This window comes from Malaclemys terrapin, chromosome 7, assembly GCF_027887155.1.
Source record: "Malaclemys terrapin pileata isolate rMalTer1 chromosome 7, rMalTer1.hap1, whole genome shotgun sequence".
Classification (NCBI taxonomy): domain Eukaryota; kingdom Metazoa; phylum Chordata; order Testudines; family Emydidae; genus Malaclemys; species Malaclemys terrapin.
Window position 1 is genome coordinate 122,398,419 of NC_071511.1, and position 14,734 is coordinate 122,413,152.

A 14,734-nucleotide genomic window follows, 5' to 3' on the forward strand; every position below is an offset into this window, starting at 1 on the left:
CTGAGCACTGATCAATGACATCCTGATCAGTGGAAAGGCAGCATCTTTAAGCACTATGTCCATTCTGTACATGTTGTATGTAGAGAATTAATATCCTATATACCACTCCTACATTCCCCAGTTGTGCAGTCATGTCAGGTAACTGAATATTGGGTTACAGTGAAACTTCCAAAAATTCAGTGATTCTCCTTTAATATAAAGGTGAAATTGTGGGATCATACATGGCACATTTCATTTTTCATACTCACCGTAAAGGTTATTTTCTTGCCATCCCAGCTGCATAAAAACTTGTTTTTAATTTCTACCGCATACAACCTTCAGTGGTAACTGCAAAATACCTGACACTGGGAGAAGTTCAAATATTGTAGAGGGAAGATGCTTAGGCCCACGTTTTTAAAGGTATTTAAGCATTGCTATGCTTACCGTTGCAATGTCTACCTGATTTAGGAGCCTCAATGTCATTTCCAAAAAGGATTTAGGCACTTAGGAGCTAAAAATCCATTGACAGTTGATGGGATTTAGGTGCCCAAATCACCTTTGAGACTGACAGGTTCCTAAATTAGTTAGGTGTATTGCAAGGCTGTGCTCAGCAATGCCTAAATACCTTTAAAAACCTGGGCCGTAGCACTTATATAAGGTGGGAGAACAGACAGGTATTGACTGCAGTTTGTTTCACCCTCATCTGGGATACAAGGCTTAAGCAGTATCGTTAATTTAAAGTGTCACCAAAAGACAACAAGTGCCAAAAAAAGAACATAAGAATGGCCATACTGGGTCAGACCAATGGTCCATCTAGCCCAGTATCCTCTCTTCTGACTTCTGGCCAAAGCCACATGCTTCAGAGGGAATGAGCAGAACAAGGCAATCATCAAGTGATCCGTCCCATCATCAACTCCCAGCTTCTGGCACTCGGAGGCTAGGGACACCCAGAGTATAGGGTTGCATCCCTGACCATCTTGGCTAATAGCCATTGATGGACCTGTCCTCCAGGAACTTATCTAATTCTTTTTTTAACCCAGTTATGAGTTTTGGCCTCCACAACATCCCCTGGCAATGAGTTCCACAGGTTGACTGTGCATTGTGTGAAGAAGTACTTCCTTTTTTTTGTTTTAAACCTGCTGCCTATTAATTTCATTGGGGAATCTCAGTTCTTGTAGTATATGATGGACAAATATCACTTCCTTATTCATTTCGTCCACACCATTCATGATATTACAAACCTCGATTGTATCCCCCCTTATTCATCTCTTTTCCAAGCTGAAAAGTGCCAGACTTTTTAATCTCTCCTCATACAAAGCTGTTCTATACCCTTAGTCGTTGTTCCCCTTCTCTGTCCCTTTTCTAATTCTAGTATGTTTTTGAGATGGAGCAACGAGAACTGCATGTAGTATTCAAGGTGTGGGCATACCAGGGATTTATATAGTAGCATTATGATATTTTCTGTCTTATCTATCCCTTTCCTGATGGTTCCTAACATTGTTAGCTTTTTTGACATGAAGTCTGTCTGGACACCAGCCTCTGAAAAGAATTGCAGTGTGGCACATTAAAATTACTGAAATTAGAAATTGGGAGTCCTGTCCATCCTGTTACAGCAAAGAATTATTCCATAATCCATAAATTATGCTAAAATTAATCTCTTTTTCAGGCTCAAGGAGAAAAGAAAATTGCTAGCATGGTGGAAAGTAAAGACTTCTCTAAAGGGATATTTCAGCTGGAATGGGAACATAAGAAAATGAAGATGCTGATGGAAGATCTAAACCAGAGGGCTCGGGATATTCAAAATCTGCATGTTTCAAGAGATCGCCAGCTAGTAAGTAACTCTGAAATTGAGATTTTTATCTGGAGAAAAGCTGCTGTCCATGTTTGTAGCATTATTTGTATTCTTCAATTGTCCTACATCTACAGGGAAACCTAGCCCAAGCTAGAACAGCAATTTAACCTTAAGGACTAAATTTTGCTTTGACATTTGTGTAACTCTGAAGTCTTTGGAGTTGTACAGGTGTAACTAGGCTTGGGAAGATACGATTAAAATCATTAGTCAGTGGAAAATGTCACTTTCACCTGACACTCAGAAAGAGAACCCCCGCCCTCAAAAAAATCCATCAATAACAGTCGGCAAGTGCAGACTCCCCTGGACCTCGCTCCCACAGGGTTCTGCGGTCACTGACCCCGTGGCCATGCAGGGAGCCCTCTGCAGCTGTGCTGTCACAGGCCCACTCAATTACTCAGCAGTGGAGTTAGGGTGACCAGATGTCCCGATTTTATAGGGACAGTCCCGATTTTGGGGTCTTTTTCTTATATAGGCTCCTATTACCTCCCAGTCCCTGTGCAGATTTTTCACGCTTGCTGTCTGGTCACCCTAAGTGGAGTATGCAGGACTGTCCCCTGGACCTGGCTGGGGGTCTCTGCTCTGCTGGACCGGGATCACAGCCTCCCCTTCACTTGGGTGTCTTGGGCCCCTCAGCCATGCAGGGAGCCTCTTGCAGCACTGCTATCAGTGCTACCCTAACCCCCCACTTACTTTCCTAAGAATATAAGAACGGCCATACTGGGTCAGACCAAAGGTCCATCTAGCCCAGTATCCTGTCTTCTGACAGTGGCCAATGCCAGGTGCCCCAGAGGGAATGAACAGAACAGGGAATCATCAAGTGATCCATCCCCCGTTGCTCATTCCCAGCTTCTCGCAGAGGCTAGGGACACCATCTTGTCTAATAGATATTGATAGTCAAAATTATTTAAAAAAAAAATTCTGTCAAGCCTAGGTGTAGCTGAGGGCAGAATTGGTTCTAAACTTCCGCGTCTCAATATTCGCACTTAAAGCAAGGAATCAGGATTTTACAGCCTTACGTAATTCATTTTTAAATAAAACATATTCTTGATCTTAAATGAAAGTTCTGAAGTGCCTCCATTTGGTATCTCACAGAAAATCACATTATTGGTGTGCTTTTAAAAAAAAAAAAGGCAGCCACTTTTGAATTTTCTGATTTCAGAAGTGCAAAAAGAGGACTTTTAGGACTGATGCCAACAAAAGAACCAACAGGTATCATAGAATCATAGAATATCAGAGTTGGAAGGGACCTCAAGAGGTCATCTAGTCCAACCCCCTGCTCAAAGCAGGACCAATTCCCAGCTAAATCATCCCAGCCAGGGCTTTGTCAAGCCGGGCCTTAAAAACCTCCAAGGAAGGAGACTCCACCACCTCCCTAGGTAACGCATTCCAGTGTTTCACCACCCTCCTAGTGAAATAGTTTTTCCTGATATCCAACCTGGACCTCCCCCACTGCAACTTGAGACCATTGCTCCTTGTTCTGTCATCTGCCACCACTGAGAACAGCCGAGCTCCATCCTCTTTGGAACCCCCCTTCAGGTAGTTGAAGGCTGCTATCAAATCCCCCCTCATTCTTCTCTTCTGGAGACTAAACAATCCCAGTTCTCTCAGCCTCTCCTCATAAGTCATGTGCTCCAGACCCCTAATCATTTTTGTTGCCCTCCGCTGGACTCTTTCCAATTTTTCCACATCCTTCTTGTAGTGTGGGGACCAAAACTGGACACAGTATTCCAGATGAGGCCTCACCAATGTCGAATAAAGGGGAACGATCACGTTCCTCGATCTGCTGGCAATGCCCCTACTTATACAGCCCAAAATGCCGTTAGCCTTCTTGGCAACAAGAGCACACTGTTGACTCATATCCAGCTTCTCGTCCACTGTGACCCCTAGGTCCTTTTCAGCAGAACTGCTACCTAGCCATTCGGTCCCTAGTCTGTAGCAGTGCATGGGATTCTTCCGTCCTAAGTGCAGGACTCTGCACTTGTCCTTGTTGAACCTCATCAGGTTTTTTTCTGCCCAATCCTCTAATTTGTCTAGGTCCCTCTGTATCCGATCCCTACCCTCTAGTGTATCTACCACGCCTCCTAGTTTCGTGTCATCTGCAAACTTGCTGAGAGTGCAGTCCACACCATCTTCCAGATCATTAATAAAGATATTAAACAAAACCGGCCCCAGGACCGACCCTTGGGGCACTCCGCTTGAAACTGGCTGCCAACTAGACATGGAGCCATTGATCACTACCCGTTGAGCCCGACGATCTAGCCAGCTTTCTATCCACCTTACAGTCCATTCATCCAGCCCATACTTCTTTAACTTGGTGGCAAGAATACTGTGGGAGACAGTATCAAAAGCTTTGCTAAAGTCAAGAAATAACACATCCACTGCTTTCCCCTCATCCACAGAGCCAGTTATCTCATCATAGAAGGCAATTAGGTTAGTCAGGCACGACTTCCCCTTCGTGAATCCATGCTGACTGTTCCTGATCACTTTCCTCTCCTCTAAATGTTTCATAATTGATTCCTTGAGGACCTGCTCCATGATTTTTCCAGGGACTGAGGTGAGGCTGACTGGCCTGTAGTTCCCCGGATCCTCCTTCTTCCCTTTTTTAAAGATGGGCACTACATTAGCCTTTTTCCAGTCATCTGGGACCTCCCCCGATCGCCATGAGTTTTCAAAAATAATGGCTAATGGCTCTGCAATCTCACCCGCCAACTCCTTTAGCACCCTCGGATGCAGCGCATCCGGCCCCATGGACTTGTGCACGTCCAGTTTTTCTAAATAGTCCCGAACCACTTCTTTCTCCACAGAGGGTTGGTCACCTTCTCCCCATGCTGTACTGCCCAGTGCAGCAATCTGGGAGCTGACCTTGTGCGTGAAGACAGAGGCAAAAAAAGCATTGAGTACATTAGCTTTTTCCACATCCTCGGTCACTAGGTTGCCTCCCTCATTCAGTAAGGGGCCCACACTTTCCTTGATTTTCTTCTTGTTGCTAACATACCTGAAGAAACCCTTCTTGTTACTCTTAACATCTCTTGCTAACTGCAACTCCAAGTGTGATTTGGCCTTCCTGATTTCACTCCTGCACGCCTGAGCAATATTTTTATACTCCTCCCTGGTCATTTGTCCAATCTTCCACTCCTTATAAGCCTCTTTTTTGCGTTTAAGATCAGCAAGGATTTCACTGTTTAGCCAAGCTGGTCGCCTGCCATATTTACTATTCTTTCTACACATCGGGATGGTTTGTTCCTGCAACCTCAATAAGGATTCTTTAAAATACAGCCAGCTCTCCTGGACCCCTTTGCCCTTCATGTTATTCTCCCAGGTGATCCTGCCCATCTGTTCCCTGAGGGAGTCAAAGTCTGCTTTTCTGAAGTCCAGGGTCCGTATTCTGCTGCTCTCCTTTCTTCCTTGTGTCAGGATCCTGAACTCGACCATCTCATGGTCACTGCCTCCCAGGTTCCCATCCACTTTTGCTTCCCCTACTAGTTCTTCCCTGTTTGTGAGCAGCAGGTCAAGAAAAGCTTTGCCCCTAGTTGGTTCCTCCAGCACTTGCACCAGGAAATTGTCCCCTACACTTTCCAAAAATTTCCTGGATTGCCTGTGCACCGCTGTATTGCTCTCCCAGCAGATATCAGGGTGATTAAAGTCTCCCATGAGAACCAGGGCCTGCGATCTAGCAACTTCTGCTAGTTGCCAGAAGAAAGCCTCGTCCACCTCATCCCCCTGGTCTGGTGGTCTATAGCAGACTCCAACCAAAAGGTGACTGGATGCTGGAAAGTTCCTGCAGCAAAATCACCAACAGTGTGTTACTATTTGTTTGGGTGATCCCAAAAAGGCTTCCCTGACCCAGGAAGTGGACAAGTCATCTACAAACATCTGATTGCTATTGGTCATGAGTTATTTAAGACTATTTTATGTTTCCCACCTGACAACAAGATCCTTGCAAACAATATGCTACCTATTGGGTCTCCCAGAGAAATATTTTAATAAATTATCTAGAAAAAATACTGTGAAAGTAAGGTAACAATAAAATTCAGAACTATAAGGGAGTCACTTCATAAAGAAAAAGCATACCTTCTCAAAAGGTACCATCTGTTAGAACCATGCTTACGGGCTCTGTGGGACATCAGTCTCTGTCTAGCTAGATTAGGCAGAAACATTTTGCATTCTCCCCCATGAACATGGCTTGGGGAGTATATCACATCTCATTAATACAATGTAAATGGACTTAGGCAGCCTGGTTCTGTCACTGGGAGAAGGGATGGTAAAAGTGTGCCTTTGCTATGTAGAGCATAACCTCCAGCGCCTTAATCACCAAAACCATTGGACTTTCTTTTAAGATCTCTACTCTGTTGTTAGAAGCAGCTCTCAAAATCTGTAATCTCTTAAAATACTGAGTGTATTAGAGTTAATAATGCTAATAAATGAATACATGAATGCTTGAATAGAATGTTCTCAAGCAGCATCTAAGAAATGTTCATTTTATGGTTTATAGAAATGCTTTGTGCTACGCAAGATTAAAACAAATGTTTTTTCTAAGTTTCATAGAGCTTGACTGCCAACCTAGGATCTTGAAATGGTTGAAAAACACTCAGATACCTAGTAGTCTGATTTCTCTTTTTATTCTGCAGTTCCTACGCATACTAAACTATGACAGCCACATCACCCAACAGGTTTCAGTAATGGAGCAGACGCTTGGTGTGATGGATAAGGTAAATCCTAAATGTGTTGTACCTATTGAGTTCCTGGGGGTGGGCAGGCACAAGCAGCTTTAATAAAGTCGCATATTTGCTTTATTCAACTGGAAATGGACAGCTGCACAAGAAGAATGTGAAGAACTATCAGAAAGTATTTAAAGATCTGGAGAAGCGCATCTGTTTAAAGGAACAAGCAAACTACAAACTCAGCCAGGAGCTGCAAGAAATACTTGTGTCTGTTTCAGAAAGGCGGCATATCTTTGAAGCAGCTGGTGAGTCACCTTCTGTAGCATGCTTTAGGTCACAAGTAAAAGCCATTCATAAAATACATCTCCAAAGCTGGTCAGTTCTTCTTTCCATCAGCAGCACTATAGGGACAAAACACTGCCAGCAGCAGATTTTTGTTACGTTACATATACACAGATGGTATTGCCCTGCCTAAGAGAGCACTTTCAATATCCATCAGACACTAAGGATATGCCTAGACTTGAGATTTTTGCTCCTGTTGTAACTCAAGTTAATTAATGGTTGCTAATATAACTTGGTGAAACTCCATTGAAGTCATAAAACTATTCCCATTTGCATCAGCAGAGACTTTGGTACAATGCCTTTGTCCTCCCTAAAAAATAAATTCATCCCTCCTCCTCTCACCATTTGTGCCTGAGCAAAACAGAAGTAGTAATACGTTGCAAGAGCAAAAATTGTCCCCAAGTGTGAGCTCTTTTGAAAGTTTAGCCTTGTCACTGAAATAAGATACACCCTGGGGCAGGGCCTACAACAATAGATATTTTCTCTGATATGAACTATTTCTGATATTTTGCTTTGTACAGACAAACAGATGGTTTCTGAAAAAGCCGCAAAGGAGCATTACCAGGATATTGTGCAGCGACGACAGCTAGTGGATCTTGCAAAAGAACAGGCCCAAGAGATTTCAGTTCTTCAGGCAGAAGTTGAAAGGCTGAGAATGAGAACATTTCCCGCCCTTTTTGAAATGGAATATTAGCAGAAGGGTACTTCCACCAACATAAACGCATACGAGTTCATCGTTGCTTATCTCCTTTGCTTACCGTAGATACATCTCTCTACAAAAGAATTGATTTCTTCATTTACTATTCTAAAATATTTTACTAGACTGAGTATGAAAGCTATTTTGTACAGTTTCTACCCAATTTTGGTGTGCCTGTTGTAAAACTGCAATTTATGATTCATAGCTTAATGACAGACGCATGATTATTACTATAGAAATAGCTATTTTGAACAACACAGTCACCTTGTGTATTCTGTGGTCTGCAATGCACGTTCCTATGATGCCGAAGAATGGAAGCAATTCAGAAAACGCTGAATTGTATTTACTTAGGAAAAAAATATGGGGCAAAATTGCCAACTAGTATAACTAAAAATAGTTTTGTTAAAAATCAATTACTAGTATATGTGTTGAATGAAACCACAAATATACTGATTTAAAATAAAACAGTTCATCATCATTGCTTCATGATACCATGATGACAGGCAGCATCAGGTGCCCTTTACCTTACAATCATAGAATATCAGGGTTGGAAGGGAACTCAGGTCATCTAGTTCAACCCCCTGCTCATTGATTATATTATAATTAAAAGAAAAACCCCACAACGCTCCTGCTTCATTTAACTCCCAAGTCTTGAGTTCAGGATCCCATATTTTACCTCATTAGTTGATGCCATCACACACAGGTCAACGTCAGTTTACATCACAGGAAAATGCTCTCAGCACTGTTTTTACGTGTTTTTTTCAATTGTGCTAATTGACATGATACACAATTCTGAACTTGGAAGGCTTGATAAGTGAAGTATGCACTGGTTTTCAAAACTGTTTTAAATTCTGGAAGATACAATTTAAGTCTATACCCACTGTTAATAATTTTGAATCCTAAAGAGTTGAACATCTTTTCATTTTTAAACCATTATTAGTTTCATCTTATTTCTGCTCTTAGATTTTTTTTAAAATACAGTGAAGTGGAATAAAATCTAACAGTCCTTAGATTGAATAAGCCTTATTAGAACTACCCTACCGGACTCTTCTTAAACAGTTTCTACTATATGCCCTGCTAGTGGAGTCCAACTTCAGATGTGTTGGCATAAGATTTCTTCTCATACCACTTCTCTCCCCAAAGAGATGGGAAGCGGATAAAGAAAAGAGGAACCTTTAATAAATTCTACCATGTGGTCTAAGATGGACCTGCACAGGAATTTCCTGCCATTACAGTTTCCCCCCACACCTGTTCTAAATTGTTTCTTCTTTCATCTTTCCTAGGAAATATGCCTCAAGTCGGAGTTCCATTCCAAGGTGACATCACTAACAGCATTAATACTTTTGTTTAGCAAATACTACAGTTGTTATCAAAACTTCTTGATTGCTGTTACTGCTTCCTTCTAGATTTGACTTCTGTTTATTGCTTTATCATTTTAACTATGATTCATAATTAGTCTAATTACCCCTCCATGGTTCTTCCCAGATTTCTTACCTCGTACCAAGTCCTCATCAGGAGGGAGGGTTGAATTCCAATCTAGCAGAACCGAAGAGCCCTAGGAGGGCAGCTACTCCCTTCTGGATGCCCCATCTTCTTACCCGAGCCACTGTATCAGCCCCTTCTTCATTTTAGTAACCACACAGATTATCAAATGATTTAATAATAAACACTTCTTATATAAATTCCTACTTAGCAGTAAAATTCACCCTCTACCTTCCACCCAAGAGGGCTTTGCTGCAGAATTTGGGTCTCGTGCCACCTGATAGACAGGAGCGTGGTAATCTGGAACAGCAAAATGAAAATATACTACTTCTAAACTCAGATTTTTCCTGATTTCCCTACAGGTACATCAGAAGTGTCTTAGAGTTGAGGAAGGGAGTATAAATTGTCACATGTACAATAAAACAAAGTTACACCAGATTAGGAATCTGTACATGTACAATGAATTGGTGCACTCTGGAGGCATGTGGGGCAGTTGGGGTTCTTATAAATTTACATTAGATCAAGCCTGCACAACATGCGGCCCGCGGGGGCTCACTGTGCGGCCCGCGAGCAAATGGCGGGGGGAGCTGCCGGCTTCACAGCCGACCTCACAGCCCCGGCCGCACGTACTGCGCTCTGGCCGCTGAGAAGCGCGGCTGCCAGGTTTGCCCCCTGCCGCGGGGAGGGGACGGGGCCAACCTCACAGCCCCGCGCGTGCACACCGCGCTCTGACCAGCCGGCCGGCGAGAAGCACGGCTGCTGGGTTCGCCCCCTGCCGGGGGAGGGAAAAGGGGAGAGGGAGGGGAAGGCCAACCTCACAGTCCCGTGCGTGCGCGCAGCGCTCCGGCTGGCCAGTCAGAAGCGCAGCTGCCAGGTTCGCCCCCTGCCAGGGTTGTGGGGGGGAAGAGCAGCAACCTCACAGCCCCGGCCGGTGAGAAGCGCGGCTGCTGGCTTTGTCCCCTGCCTGGTGGGGGGCAACTCCACAGCCCCGCATGCGCGTGCTGCGCGCCAACCGCCCGGACGCCGGGGGCCCCTGCGCTCCAACCGCCCGAATGGCCAGAAGCGCGCACATGCGTGCATGTGTCTCCATCTCCCGCTCCCCCCGCCAGGCGTACAGCGGGTGCGTCACTTCCGGGGCCTGCTGAGGCGGGAAGCGCTGGGCACGAGGCAGAGCCAGTAAGCGAGCGAAGGGAGGGGCGCCCGGCCTGGGCTCGAGCCGCAGCTGGGGGGGACTGGGCCGAGACCCCCCCCAAACCCCCTCTTCGGTTGGGGGTGGGGTGGCTACTGCGCTGGTTGCTCCCAGGGCGGCCTCCGTAGTGATGAGGTGGGGTTTGAACTGTCTGTGGGCAGCCGGAAAAGCCCGGGGGGGGGGGGAGGGGAGCAGACAGAGAGAGAGAGAGAGAGAGTGTGTGGGTGGGGGGGGGGTGTCGGCTTTAGGCCGATTCAACCGAGTCCCCTGAATCAGGCCCCATGCCCAAGCCCCGGTACGGCATGCCGGGGTGGCCCGACTTCCCCAGGGGGCTATTTAAAGGGCCTGGGGCTCCAGCTGCCTCTACTTCACCCCCTGCCCTGCCCGCAGCCAGCCAGTCCCACATATGCTCCAGCCCCACACCTCCTGCGCTGTCTCCAGCAAACCCCTGCCACACACCCCTGCCTGAAGCCAGCCAGTCCCGCACTCCTGTCTCCAGCCCAGCCAACCCCTGCCGCACCCCCCTGCGGCCCTGCCTGAAGCCAGCCAGCCCACCCCATACCCCCCTGTCTCCAGCCAGCCCCACACCCCTTGCCCTACCTCCAGCCAGCCCCTGCCCTGCCTCCAGCCAGCCCCATGTCCACTGATGCCCTGCAGTTCCCAGGGCAGGAACCCTGCACATCTGCTTCAATGAGGGGGGCAGGGAGCAGCTGGGACCCACACATGTGCACACCACTAGGGTGACCAGACAGCAAGTGTAAAAAACCAGAACAGGGGTGGGGGGTAATAGGAGCCTATATAAGAAAAAGACCCAAAAATTGGGACTGTCCCTATAAAATCTGGACATCTGGTCACCCTAGGACACCCCCAGGGAGTGGCGGGGACCCACACATGTGAAACGGAGCTCATTAATAACCGATCAACAGCATATATGACGCAATGTACATAATATATAATTTTATTATTTATATAGTTATGGAAAGTAAATAATACATAGAAGAAAGGAAAGGCTTTTTTACATGTTTTTTTTTTCTTCTAGTATCAGAGGGGTAGCCGTGTTAGTCTGAATCTGTAAAAAGCAACAGAGGGTCCTGGGGCACCTTAGAGACTAACAGAAGTACTGGGAGCATAAGCTTTCGTGGGTAAGAACCTCACTTCTCCTCACTTCTTCAGATGCAAGACATCTTGCATCTGAAGAAGTGGGGTTCTTACCCACGAAAGCTTATGCTCCCAATACTTCTGTTAGTCTCTAAGGTGCCCCAGGACCCTCTGTTGCTTTTTTCTTCTAGTCATCCCTGCTGGGGCCCTGCCAAAAATGTTTGAATTGGGCCCCGCACTTCCTAAAGCCAGCCGGGTGGGGTGGGGTGGTTTTTTTTTTTTTTTTTGCACCTGCCCTGCCCTGACTGCTGCCCCCTTCCCTGGTCCAGGGACCTTATCCCTCCCCAGCTCCATCACACTGCCCCCACCCCCAGGGCTCCATGTGGCCCCTGTGTTTGTGTGTGGGACAGTCACATCCAATCCCTTCACACTGCTCCCCTTCCCCCTCCCCGGCTTAGTTCACATCCCCAGAAAATCCCTTCAAACTGTCCCCCTTTTCCCCCTCCCCTTATTTCATGGGGGGGATGACGAACCAAGCGGGTGTGGGGGCAGGTAGTGGCGGCGAGGTTTTATACTTGGGGGGAGGTGAGGAGGGGAGCGGCGAGTCGGTGGCTGGAAGGAAAATACCATTTTCAGTATTTTAAATTTTGGTTCTGCTGTGTGCAGTAATATAATGACCCCTGAGGGTCAAAGAGGGGTGTAATGGTGGGGCCAAGCAGGGAGGGGGTGGGTCCTATTTTACTGCTGTGATCTGGTTACCCTAGGCGCGCCGTTTCTTTTCCCCCCCTACAGGCTTCCACACAGTCAGTGCCTTGCTAGCGTGCCATGCGCCGTGAGATATCTCTTCTCTTTGTGTGTGACTGAGCGTTTCCCTTGTGTGTGAATTTATTCAACAAAATCTTGAGCTTCATAATGGCTACCATGAGTGAAAAGAAAAAGAGAAAAATAGAATCAGAGCACAGAGTTTTCAACACTGAAGGGACAAATAAATACTTATGTACTGTTTCCAAAGACAAAATACTGTGCCTTGTGTGTCGCGAAACATTAGCCATTCCGAAAGAATACAACCTTCGGCGGCACTTTGAAACTAAACATCCCAATCTCGCCACATTGAACCCAAATAAAAAAATAATTAAAGCAGCCAGTTTAGTGAAAAACCTTAGTGGAAAACAGCAAATTTTCAAGAAAGTGAGCACTGAGACCGATACAGTTACTAAAGTAAGCTTTCAAATTTCTAAGGAAATTGCTGCTGCTGGGAAATGCTTCACAGAAGGCGAGTTTTTAAAAAAGTGTAGGTTGATTGCTGTATCTGAGTTATGTCCAGGAAAGAGGGGAATATTTGAGAATGTCAGTCTATCACACATGACTGTACAGAGAAGAATAGCTGACATTTCTACTAACCTAAGTGATCAGTTAAAGCAGAGAGTCAGTGAATTCTGCTTTTACTCGCTAGCTATGGATGAAAGCACTGATTTAAAAGACACCGCCCAACTTCTTATTTTTATTAGAGGTATTGATAAAAACTTTGAAATTACTGAAGAACTTGTTGGCATGTGCTCCATGATGGGTCGCACAACTGGAAAAGAAATCTCCAGTGAATGATAAGTTGGGAGTATATTTCACAAACTTGGTGGCCATTTGTACTGATGGTGCTCCAGCTATGTGTGGAAAAAATGTTGGAGCAGTTACTCTTCTTGAAGAATTTATCAGGAGACAAATAACCAAACATCACTGCATTATACATCAGAGGTTTTGTGTAGCGAAGTCTTAAAATTTGAGCATGTAATGTCAGTGGTTGTTTCCATTGTAAACCTCATCCGTTCTAGAGGACTAAAACCTAGGACATTTCGAGCCTTTCTTGAAGGGGAAGACGCCGAGTGCAGTGACTTAACCACCTCACTTCTGTATGGTAGATTGAGTCGAGGAAGAGTGCTCCAGAGTTTCGTTGCTTTGAAAGAGGAGATAGCAAAATTCCTAGAAAATGGGCCAATAAAATTCCCGGAGCTTGAAAATGAGTCCTGGAATCAAGATCTCTTTTTCTTTTGTGACATTACAGCACACCTGAATGATCTCAACATTCAACTTCAGGGAAAAAATCAACTTATATTTCAAATGTGTGCAGCAGTGAAAGCTTTTAAAATGAAATTGAAACTTTTCAGAAGTCAGCTGTCAAAAGGTGAAATGTGTCACTTTCCCACTTGTGCACAGCGTATCCCTCAGCACAAACATGCTGAGTTAGGAGAAAAATACGCAAAGCACATCAATCTTTTGTTTGAAGAATTTGACAGAAGACTTACTTTGTCTAAAGATGATGACATCCAGTTGAAGCTAATTGAAGATCCCTTTTCTGTGGATCCAGAGGAAGTGCCACAAGATTTGCAGTTGGAGATTACTGAACTTCAATGTTCGGCAGTTTACCGAAATAAGCACAGAGAAAGCAGCCTGTGGGACTTCTACAAAAGTCTGGACGATGAAAAATACAAGAAACTTATTGAAGTTGCACTGAAAACATTCAGCATTTTTGGAAGCACTTACATATGTGAACAAACATTTTCCATCATGAACATGAATAAAAACAAGCAACATTCTTCTCTGACTGACGACCATTTGGAAGACATTATGAAAATATCCACTTCAAATATGACCCCCGCATACGACAAACTTGTTGCCGAAAAGAGATGTAATATCTCTCATTAAATTTGCAAGATAATTATGAAAAGTATAAATGTTTTCTTTCAACGGAACAGGTGTTTTCATTTTTCCATGATTCATAAAAAAATTAAAATAATTTAAAAAATTGTTTGCTTTAATTGAAAAATTCTTAATAAAGTATCACACCCTCTCCCCCCTCCCCCCCCCCCAAAAAAACCCTTCCTTTTTGGCCCACAGCTGTTTCGGCGGGGCGGCGCTGGGGAAGGAGGGTTTGTTTCCGCGGTGCGAGCGGCGCTGGGGAAGGAGAGTTTGTTTCCGCGGTGTGGGCGGCGCTGGGGTGGGGGATGTGTTTCAGGGGGTGTAGCAGGGTGGTTACCCCGCTCCTGCCCTGAAGGGCTTAAAACAGCCCTGGGGGAGGGCTGTGGCAGGGGAAACGCTGGGCTGATTCGGGAAGCGGCTGCAGCTGGGCCATGCCCCAATCAGGCCCCAGCTGGCCTGTATAAAAAGGCTGTGAACCAGAGGCCCAGAGGAAGTCTCTCTCTGCTTGTAGAGAGAGAAGGGTCTGGCTGCTAGAGAGCTGAGCAGGGTACTGGGAGTGGAGCAGGGCTGGGGAAGGCTAGAGGAGCTGGGGAACTCCAGCCTGGAAAACCCCAAGCTGCGGACCTAGCTAAGGGCCTAAGACCAGTACCAGGGCTGCAGAGGGGCAGCCCAGCTGTAGAGGGAGGCAGCAGGTCCAAACCCAACCTTGCCTGCGATGAGTGGCTGATATACTGCAGTCTACC

General features: G+C 45.6%; 1 protein-coding gene across 4 annotated transcripts in view; it reads left to right on the top strand.

Moving 5' to 3' along the window:
- CFAP43 (cilia and flagella associated protein 43) overlaps positions 1-8,009 on the top strand; it is an 88,835-nt gene extending 80,826 nt beyond the window's left edge. For all 4 annotated transcript variants that reach the window (XM_054036291.1, XM_054036294.1, XM_054036292.1 and 1 more), the window contains 4 exons: positions 1,646-1,810; positions 6,460-6,540; positions 6,644-6,797; positions 7,356-8,009. In XM_054036291.1, the coding sequence (XP_053892266.1) occupies positions 1,646-1,810; positions 6,460-6,540; positions 6,644-6,797; positions 7,356-7,528 (573 nt within the window). In that variant the 3' untranslated portion in view covers positions 7,529-8,009. The remainder of the gene's footprint in view (positions 1-1,645; positions 1,811-6,459; positions 6,541-6,643; positions 6,798-7,355) is intronic.
- The last annotated feature ends 6,725 nt before the right edge of the window (positions 8,010-14,734 follow it).